The following is a 10,496-nucleotide window of genomic DNA, read 5'->3' as shown; positions in this document are numbered from 1 at the left end:
ATTTCCAGATGCCGAAAGTGAGTTCAGATTGTGGGAAAAGAAGATTTGTTATATGTTCCAATAGAAAAGCTGCATACTTTGAAATATGTGTGTGGTTCTCACTTTAATAACAAAGATTTTAATAAAAGAACAATCGCCTTAGAAACTCAGCCATACCATCGAAAAATTTGGAAGCTGATCCACTTCCTGATGAAATGTTTGAATTTCCGTGCCATGTTTTTATAAACAATTATTGCACAAATGATAATATCTTTCAAGAGAAGTGCGACAAAGAAGTGTCACCATCCTTTGACTTTATAATTAAATATTCTCATTGTACCTTGACCTATCATAAGTGCAACTATATTCGCCTACATGGTGAATAAAGGATTTTATTTTAAAATACAATTATTATTCAACATGTGAAAGCTTTTCATTTTATTTCGAGTCCTCATTTTAGTCCACCCTTGTAATTATAGTGCTAAAATGTTCACTGTATATTGTGAGATGGATTGATAATGTGGACTCGAAAATAAATTATATGAATTTTATCAAAATAGCATTAGCGTCGATTCCCACCCAGTAGAATTTATCGATATCGATAAAAGGTGCTCACTACTATGTATTTTGTTCAGTTGGTAGTATTATTATTTGACGTTCCTGACGTATTTTTCCGTGATATTGGTATTGATACGCCATGTAAATTCGATTTTATTTCTTTGTATTAAGTCCTGTCTCTTAAAACTCTTTGGTAAGTGGAATGGGGTCTACTAGAATGTTACCTGACGAGAGGATTACCTCTTGATGGTCAAAACATAACTGCCGGCTTATTGGAACCGGGCCGATTCCAGAACGCAACACACCTACGTGACCACTATAGCGGGTTTTAACACCTTGTGGTCGCCATCCCGGGGGATATAAAATATATTCTACCACCAGCAAATACAATGGTTGCAGATAAACAAAAAACATTAACAAATTGAAAATTATTTCTGAAAAGAACGAAACGTCCTATATGGGTAGGGGAGGTGTCATGTCCGCGATTACGACTGTCAATTATTTGTCAAACTTCAAATTACAAAATAAACAGCTGAGGTTTATGTTATAATTATACTCTTGTTTAAGATAATCGGTGTTACTTTTTTAAATGCATTAATTGTATATATTCACACATTTCACAATGGATAAGGTACCATTGAACGAGTTGGTGGGGAAAAATCAATCCATCAAAATATTACCTTCAGTGGAAGACTCTTTGCAATCTATGGGTCTGAATGTAGATTTGGATGAACACACCATACATTGGTTTGAACAGTTAAAAACTACTTGGAAGACATGGAAGAAGAGTGTCGCAATCGAAAACAGTGTAGTTCTATTTTACGAAAACATTTTGGATCCCTATCGTGTTGCTCTTGTATTCATAATAAAATGTGAAGACTACAAGGACTGCAAGCCGAAGTCATTACCATATTTCTTAATTGAAACTTTACTAAAGTGGTACCAGTCAAGTCAAAAATCACCTGACGATTCTGTTATGCTTCCAGCATTTCACATTGCTACACTTCAAAGAAATCAACATTTTCTTAATCTGATTGTAAATACTTACCAGCTTTCAAGAATTAAACATGTTATACTGCCTATAATAAGAGACATGATAAAAAAGGATAACTGCAAACAAGCCTCTCAAGTTGTAATAGCTATGGAGGCGTTTGATGATATACCTGTTGAAACCCTAATGTTTCCATTGATCTTACAAGATAAAAATAATATGATTGATGATTATCTATCAGAATGTCCAAGTCAAGTCAAACCATTGCTACTTTTCCTAGATAGACTACTTGACAGGAATTTTGCTCTAAGGGAGTATGTACAAAATTATATTGAAGAGAATAAAATTTACAATGTGAAGTTTGACAAAATTCATTACAAACCTCTAGGCAAACTGGTAGCCCGGCTTTGTAATAAATTTAACATTCCAATTGAGACATGCAAAAATCTCAGTAAGAATAGGACTACAGGTGGACTTAAATATTTGATATACCAGAGATATCAAGAACACAATGTCAGCTCATCAGTATGGGACGACTTGGTAAAGGATTCCCTAAGACAAAATGTAGGCTCTGCTCAGGAATTCATTGATATGTTAGTTGAGTATGATAAAAATGAAGCACTCAAATGGGCAGATTATTTAAAATTACCTGACCATGACCTACCTCTGGCATTGAGAGACTTGTCCTTGCAAGAACTTCCAGAGGAAGAAAGCTGGGACAATGATGTGATTAATAATCAAGACTATTTTAAATTTAAATTAAGTAGAGATCAGGTTATACTGATAGACACAGCTGAGAAATTTTATGACTTGATACAAAATTTAAAATCTTATACTGTGGTAAGCTTAGATTGTGAATGGAAGCCATCATTTGGAGCAACACAATCACAAGTTGCATTGGTCCAGATTGCTACAAAATACAATGTGTATTTAATAGACACATTGATAATGAACTCAAAGGAATATGCTAGTTTTTGGTCTGCATTCAATAAATCTTTCTTAGAAAATGCAGAGATCATTAAACTAGGCTTTGCACTTGAACAAGACTTAAGAGAATTGAAAACTTCAATAAATGGTTTGGGAAATATAAAACTAAAAGGAGAAGGTTTATTAGACTTATGTGTGTTATGGAAAACACTTCTTAATAATAAACTAAATTTACCAGTTAAGTGTGACAATGCAGGTAATGGCCTCAGCTGTCTGGTGCAATCATGTTTCGGTTTGCCTCTGGAAAAATCAGAACAGTGTTCCAATTGGGAATTAAGACCACTAAGAGAAACCCAAATTCTTTATGCTGCTCTTGATGCATATGTTCTTATAGAAATTTATGAATGTCTTCAAACATTGTGCTATGAACAAGGTTTAAATTTTGAACAAATATGCAATGATGTTATGCTAGAAAACAAAAAGAAATCTACAAAAAAGCCTAAAGTTATAGAGAGGATACAATCCAACTTCTTACCTATACAAACAAGATCACCAAAGGAGATAAAATTTTTAGTTGATTTTGAATTAACACAGCTAATGGTCTACATCAGATATTGTGGAATAGACACTTTGGCTATGTCAAAATCAATGTTGTGGCATGATATTATTAATTTGGCCATATCAGAGGAACGGTTAATTCTATTAAGCAAATTTAAATGTACTCCTACTATTAATTTTCCACAAAATTCTATATTAGATGTAGGTAAAGGTAGTGTCCAGGATCAGTTACAAAGAATTTTTAATTATTTTAATTTAATGGTTAAGGTAAGTGATCTTTTTAGTATATGTATTAATTGCAATGGTGTGGAGTTGACAAAAATGAATATTGATGAAGTAAAAAAACTTTGTGATGATTATATGACTGTACCAAATGGTAACACAGAGACAAAATATACATATGACTGGGATGATGAAGATCCAAATTATGACAACTTTCTAAGTGATTCAGATTGTGATGATTTATATCAACCTGTTGCCCTTGAAACTATTAATCCTTGCAAGACAAGCAAGGATGTGCCAATAGAAATAACTAATGTGGATAAACTGTATGCATCAAATAAACCAGCTGTGTTGTGTGAATCATGTGGGAAGTTATACTGGGATGAGGATGTATTATTACATTTGGTTCATGAAACTGTAACAAGTGCATTGAATCCCAAATCAAATTAAAATCAAGTTTTGCAGCATCAGATGAAACAAGAACATAAATTCATCAATATCTTTATTACTTACATTAAAATTTGAGTGATTAATAGTGCAAACTGAAAACATGAATTTGATGAAGACTATTTTTTGTGATTGTACATGAGGTGTTCATAATTGTGCACAGTTTCATAGCTGAAAAAAGTGCAACAGGGGCTCCACCGAAGATGTTTATGGATACCTTTCACTAATTTTTATTTACAAATATCATTAATAATCTTAATGTCAGTTTTAAACGCAGTTACACTAATAGTAATGTATTATATTCTAGATATTTTACATTAGTTGTGGGTTTGGTTTCAGACATAGAATGAATGTAGTCATTATTATTTTCTAATTATGCTTCATTCCCAATATCTTCTTTACAAAATTTCAGAACTCAATAATATAATCAATTTGCTTTCTATCCACTTATTCCTGCTAAATCACAATGCATAAAGTGAGAGAGAAAGCATCATGCATCTTGTTCATTCTAAAATAATTAAAGTGATCTATGCTACTATAATATTTGCGAAAAATATATACTATATTCAATCTATGTAGAAACATTATATGTTTTTTACACATTCTGGTACAAATAGGAATGCCACTAAATTCTCCGACGCCCCTGGTGCTTGCTGTGCTACTGACAAATATACAGCTTAGTGCCCATTTAATAAATAGCAATAATAGGATGTTAAGAAAAAAAATATTTGTATGCAAAAGACACAGTATATTTTTATAAATATCTATGTAAACGTTTTTTTGCAAGTTTGGTGTATGTTCATTGCAGTTATTCTTAAACACGATAGAAATATAGATAATGTATAAAGTAAATCATTGTATAAAACATCTGTTAAATAATCTTCAATGAAGTTGATTGTAATCAATGAGAGGATTGTAAAATTTAGAGTAAATTTATTTACTGTAGTTGTAAGCATAAAATATAGGGCCATTTTAAGAATGAACTATTATATTACTTATTGTTATACACCATGGAGAGAGTATCAGTTTAGCAACTTATTAATAGTATATGTAATTAGTGTTTGCAGAATTGGTCCCATTATAATTATATTCTTGAATCTCACTTTTTGTGAAGATAATTTTTCATAGTTTTAGGGTCGATTCCAATAAATAATCCCAACCGCTAGCTACGCGTTAAGGCCCTCCTCCGAGCAAATTACCTTAAGCATTCATACCATACATTTACGGCGCACGAGTGATGAAAGGGGAATGTACCAAATTACGAATAATTCTCTCAAAAAACTGAATTTTGGTGTTCTTTAATTGTCTACCTAATAGTATTGGTTCCAATTTAAAATGATGATCACTTTAGGAGATGCACCAAATCAACAAATGTAGTGGCATTTATGGGACTAATTACGTGATATCTTCACTAAAAAAAAGGTTAAAAAGTAAAAAAAATCATATAGTTGAAATATGGGGTTTAATTTTTTGTTTATGTATTATAAATTTTGAATAGATATCTTACAGAAATAAGATTAGCGCGCCATTTTGCTGGGAGCACCGCCTTAACAAAATAACTCATCTGTAGGCATGTTAACAAACTTTATTCTGATTGGTCCATGTTTGCTATATATCGGACAGTAGCTGTTAAGATCTTATATAGGAATCAACCATTAGTGTTTCATATAAAATTAGTACAAAGAAACTTATTGTAGGTGCAAAAATATTGTAAGTGTTCTTTTACATAATCTATGTATATTACTTTAAATCTCTGAATTAATCAGGTACTACATATTTTAGATTATGGTTCAATAAATAATCTTATAATTATATTTCTCTTTAAGCATTTCAATTTCATTTTTGGCTAAATTAACATTCCCTTTTAAATTGAGCTCTCTTAAATCCAAGGAAGGGAAGTTTCCCAATGTTGTAAGGTTGTTGTTTTCCAAGGATAACTTCTGCAATAAAAATGTTTCTTTATAATATGATATTATATAACATTACAGCACAAAATAATATAAGAACTTACTCTACAATGTTGAAGCACAACTAAAGATGGCAATATCTTTGATGACAAGTTTTGATTAGACAAATCAATTTCCTCACAGTAACTATAATACTGCAGATGTGGGAGGCATGAAATACGTTCATCAAAAGCTACTTTGAATAACCTACATTCATTTGTCTTAAAATCTAAGCACAATTGCTCCTCAATGCTCCATTTTGTTATTAAATCGTCGTAGTAACCTGCCCTCAGTTTATCAATTACTTTCAATAGATGCAGATTTTTTATCACCTCTTTATGATATTTTTTTGCATCAATACAATACAGAACAATTGTGGTAGTAAGTAAAGTCCCTGAAAAAAGAATAATATTAAAATTATTTTCAGACTTCAGAAAACAGGATACCATTAAAAAAATTACATCTTAAAAGCCAAACTAAGATATTTGAATGTTTTACGCTTGAAGTAATGTAGAAACAGCTGAACAGATTTAGATAAAATATGATGTAAAGTTGCATCATAATTCCGAAAAAGAACAATGGGTATTTTATTCTCAAATAGATGTTCATTCACAAGGAATTTTGATCACTGACTTATATGGGAAGAAAACATATAATAGTATATGGTAGAAAATAACAGAAAATTTAAAGAAGTCTCACATTTGCTATCTGGTTCCATTTCTAACAATTGCCGACAGGATTCTAATTGATTATTTAATTCTTCAACAACAGCTTGCGAATATTGCCTCTGAAAACTTACTTCATTCTTGCCTATGTATGTGGAGTTCCCATATTTTGTACAAGGAATTATTTGAGTACATTTATCTTCTTTCTCAAACTCGACCTACAATTTAACATATTTTCTTATTGTATGTAAGTGGCAAAGTGACCCTATGACACTTAATGGTAATTGGAGTAGGGTTCAAATAGACTAACGAAGGAAGAATATTGAAACCATACTTATAAAATAATCTCACAGCATTAGTTATTTCTTAATGTCTCGACCTTAATTTCTTTATTATATGGTAAACCTGCTTATGCTCAAGTATTCTTAATTTAGGAATAGATTGATTTGACGTAAGTACTGAAATAAACCTCACAAACCTTGACATCAAGATCATCTTTAATTGGGGTAGTATGATCAAATATCCACAGCAAGTCATATTGATTACCAACACAAGATTTCCATTCACCAGTCACTATTTCATTATTTACATATAGACGTGTTTTCGACATAACAAACTCTTCATTAACATCTTTACTAAATGCAAAGGTAGTTTTAAATGGTGTGACTGTGTAGACCACTAAAGATATTGTTGTTTTAACAGCACCTGTTATAATAAAACGTAATATATTTAAGTAAAAATGCTGATTATTGCTTAGTATCTGCCTAACATCACACCCATATGTAAAAAACAGTTAAAAGGCAAAAAGTATTTATTTATATTTTTAGCTAGGACCGTTTTTTTTATATAGCAACAGGAAAGTGACCCAACTGCGCCTGATGGATTGTATAGAACGTCGACTGACGAGAGATGATAACCCCTCGGCAATTGACACAATTATGGCGGCCTGTTAGAACCGGATATACACAGACCGTTACCAGAACGCGCCACACATATGTGAGCCACTATGGTAAATTTTAACAACGTGTGTATGGTGGTCCAAACATAAAATATATCCTACCACAAGTGAAATTCATATTTTCTAATGGTAATTTTTATAACCTTGTTAATATGTTACCTAATACCCATCTCTGGTAAAACCAAGCACTAGTATCGTCAGGATCAGTAAATGCAGCATTTTGTACCATCTTTAACTCATGCTTGTGATGGCTGTCTTCTATGGGTCTTCCTCCTATAATGTAGAAAAAAACAGATACATACAAGCTCACAGTACACTATTCTAAAAATCAATATAGGTATTTATTACCTTGTAAATCAGGATACAATTCTACTAACATTTTACTCCTATAATGCCAGGCAGAATAATTTGAGAAATTGTCATACAACTTCTCAGTAGTGAAATCAAATTCCCCTTTAAGAGGAGGCTTGCACTGGCTGACAATAAATCTTCGGTAATCCCATGTATGAACTGGAAACGAAATAATTAAGTAACCTCTATATGTAGGTAATAATAAATTATTTTTAGTTTTTGAAGGTGCTATAATTTGTTATTAAAATGTTTTAATTTTTTGCTTTTAATTGTGTTAGTAAAAATCAGTATATTATTATGTTAACATCATAGTTGATAACATCATTTAAAGATTTATCTAATGTATCTCCAAAGTCAAGGATCCAACAAAAATGAAATTAATATGGAACCACAAAGGAAGCACCAGATTTCAAATTAAAAAAAAATCATCAAAATCGTTTCACCCAGCCAAAAGTTCTGAAGTAACAAGAGACTTACAAAGAAAATACAGTCAAATTGAGAACTTCTTCTTTTGAAGTTGGTTAATAAAAGAAAATGCTTGAAAAGTTCAATGAAAAGAAGTAAAAAAAATTAAGATTACTAACAATTTCTTTCATCTAACTTGAGGTAGAGATTACATAAAGATAATTCCTTGTTCCAATCAGGATCTGCTCTGGTGGTAAGCACCCATTCTCTTTGATGCCATGCGCAATATGATTTTGGATTAACTTTCAAACAGTATTCAGTTAAATGTAGCTCTGCATCATACATTTGAGACATCTCTTCACCTTCAATATCTTTCCTGTAAAAAAAAATAATTACTGATATAAGTGAAAGACAAGATCCATCAGCATCTAAAAATTTAAAATATATCTGAAATCTTGGCAAATCAAAACAAAATCATTACCAATTCATCAAGCTACAAACTAAAATTTAACCAACTCAACGCATTGCTTATATTTTATTGACAGTGTTTGTAGAAGACTGCCTCGGTGGCGTAGTTGTATTGCATGTCCAGTACAATAGCACTCTGAGGTCCTGGGTTCGAATCCCGGGTCGGGCAGTGATATTTGGGTTTTTCTGCTCAGTATCAGCCCGGAGTCTGGAATTCGTGCCCGATATGGCGATAGGCTCGCCCCCTATCACATCATGGGACGGAACATACTTGGCGAAAAGTGGGTGCCCTAGTTGCGCTTCTGCATACCCCTTCGGGGATAAAATGCGTGATGTTATGTATGTTTGTAGAAGCACAATTTAATCAACGAGTCAAACCATCTCAGACAGTGCAAATAACTTATGTGCATTCAGCTAAGATTGCACTGTGGTAAAATTTTGAGAAGCAAACATACCACAAAGCTATCGTAAAATTTTAGTTTGACCTACATAAGCACCAATGCCATTTCTTTTGCCTCACTCTATATGCCGCAGCTGATGTTACAACCAAGAACATAATATGTGCCGTGTGTAAGAAAACAAAAAGTTGAATTTTGTTCTTAATACTGATCAGGACATCTACTTGGTTTTGTGAACGTTATCATACTAGCATTCAAAGCATTATTAGAACGAAGTCTGAACTTATCCAGTGAATGTATGATACTTTCTAAAGGCATTAAATTTCTGTAAAATTATTGTCGTAAAATACAGCTAAAATCTATAAATAGGAAAATTTATAAATACCTAAAAATGTTCAATATTTCTCTTCTTATATTCCATAATGTATAGATATCAGGATTAGATGATAATACCTTTCCACTGAGTTCAAGCAATTCTTTGTCCAACTCAGAGTTTTTTCTCTGAAATTAATACACACAAAACATTATTCTACTTCTAAGTGTTGAGTATTTGCAGTTCCAAAATTTTCAATCATGTCATCAACATTTCTATTCTTATTTTCAAGAACTTTATTAAAACTTAAACAATGATTTCTTGTGCCAAAATTTTTATATTAGAAAATTACAATGTTCAAATTCTACCCATCTTCTAATGAACCATATTAAAGACATCTTTACCTTCTCTTGTATCCTTTGCATAGCATTTTTAAAAACTTTCAGCTTTTCTTGTTTCTCTTTATCTTTTCGTGCCTTTTCTTCTTCAGAAGTTCTTACTTTCACTCGGCCGTGCTGAAAAAGTGGTTACAAGTGAAAATTAAATTTCATAAATAATGACAATAAAATAGATAACATTAAATTTTAAACATAAGATGTGATCATACCATGGTTAGCACTAAAATATCAATATGAAGTTACACTAGAATTTTCGTGTTGAGTCTAATACTCTTTGATATTATGAATAGCAATTTTATTATACAGAAACTGTAAACCACAATTATAGATAATAATTATTCATTAATGTGGTGCAATCACCACTCGCTAAACATCAGTGATTTCATTCAGCTGATTGCTGAACATATTATAATTCTCTTTGTTGCTGAATATAGATTGACATTTCTGCAATCCGTAGTATGTATATCAGAGTAGTGTTGCATATCAATAGTATGCTATCGATAGTTTATAATCGATTATATATCGATTATCAAGGTGAAATCAATAGCACCAATAATCTATTGATATTATTGTCAGTGGGGGCCTTAAAGGACGCGACGCCCCAGGGGAAAGCTAAAAGAACCAGACGCGAGACGGGCAGAATAAAAAAAACGTACCCCTGCTTTAACAGTTTCGTCGCTAAGATCGTCCAAAAAAACGATCCAGAGAGGTACCGCGCGAGGCCCCGGGCGGTTGCCCGGTTCGCCTCCCCCTAAGGCCGCCTCTGATTATTGTCAAATGTCAATATTGTTGATTCGATTTGTGTGTCTACACTAACGATAGTATCGATAGCTCTCCAATAACATAATACGATAACAGCGATAATAATGTTAGATAGTATCGATGGTTTTGTGCTATCGATAGCCAGTAATT

The 10,496-nt window shown here is 32.2% G+C and overlaps 2 protein-coding genes across 2 annotated transcripts; one reads left to right on the top strand and one right to left on the bottom strand.

The window, feature by feature from the left end:
- The first annotated feature begins 1,022 nt into the window (after positions 1–1,022).
- Positions 1,023–5,496, top strand: LOC115445044 (exonuclease mut-7 homolog). Its single transcript, XM_030171126.1, has one exon. It carries the CDS (start codon positions 1,160–1,162, stop codon positions 3,683–3,685), a length of 2,526 nt encoding a protein of 841 aa, XP_030026986.1. The 5' UTR covers positions 1,023–1,159; the 3' UTR covers positions 3,686–5,496.
- LOC115445045 (geranylgeranyl transferase type-2 subunit alpha) lies at positions 3,721–10,043 on the bottom strand. The gene is made up of 10 exons (XM_030171127.2): positions 9,794–10,043; positions 9,591–9,701; positions 9,259–9,374; positions 8,187–8,383; positions 7,600–7,761; positions 7,411–7,524; positions 6,772–6,998; positions 6,328–6,511; positions 5,694–6,022; positions 3,721–5,622 (listed from the first exon to the last, which is right to left on the bottom strand). The coding sequence occupies exons 1-10, from the start codon at positions 9,794–9,796 to the stop codon at positions 5,473–5,475; spliced, it is 1,593 nt and encodes a 530-aa protein (XP_030026987.1). The 5' UTR covers positions 9,797–10,043; the 3' UTR covers positions 3,721–5,472.
- Between the last annotated feature and the right edge of the window lie 453 nt (positions 10,044–10,496).

The sequence above is a fragment of the Manduca sexta genome, chromosome 23 (genome assembly GCF_014839805.1).
Source record: "Manduca sexta isolate Smith_Timp_Sample1 chromosome 23, JHU_Msex_v1.0, whole genome shotgun sequence".
NCBI classification, from domain to species: Eukaryota; Metazoa; Arthropoda; class Insecta; order Lepidoptera; family Sphingidae; genus Manduca; species Manduca sexta.
The sequence above is the reverse complement of the archived record's forward strand: the minus strand, read 5'-3'. Positions and strand labels throughout refer to the sequence as shown.

Bases quoted from the DNA above. Each gene is read 5' to 3' on its own strand.
- LOC115445044 (XM_030171126.1), top strand. From the start codon at position 1,160: ATGGATAAGGTACCATTGAACGAGTTGGTGGGGAAAAATCAATCCATC.
- LOC115445045 (XM_030171127.2), bottom strand. The intron at 6,512-6,771 runs GTTTGTGAGGTT...GTTAAATTGTAG, and splicing joins AAGATGATCTTGATGTCAAG to GTCGAGTTTGAGAAAGAAGA. The intron at 5,623-5,693 runs GTAAGTTCTTAT...TTTTTATTGCAG, and splicing joins TTGTGCTTCAACATTGTAGA to AAGTTATCCTTGGAAAACAA.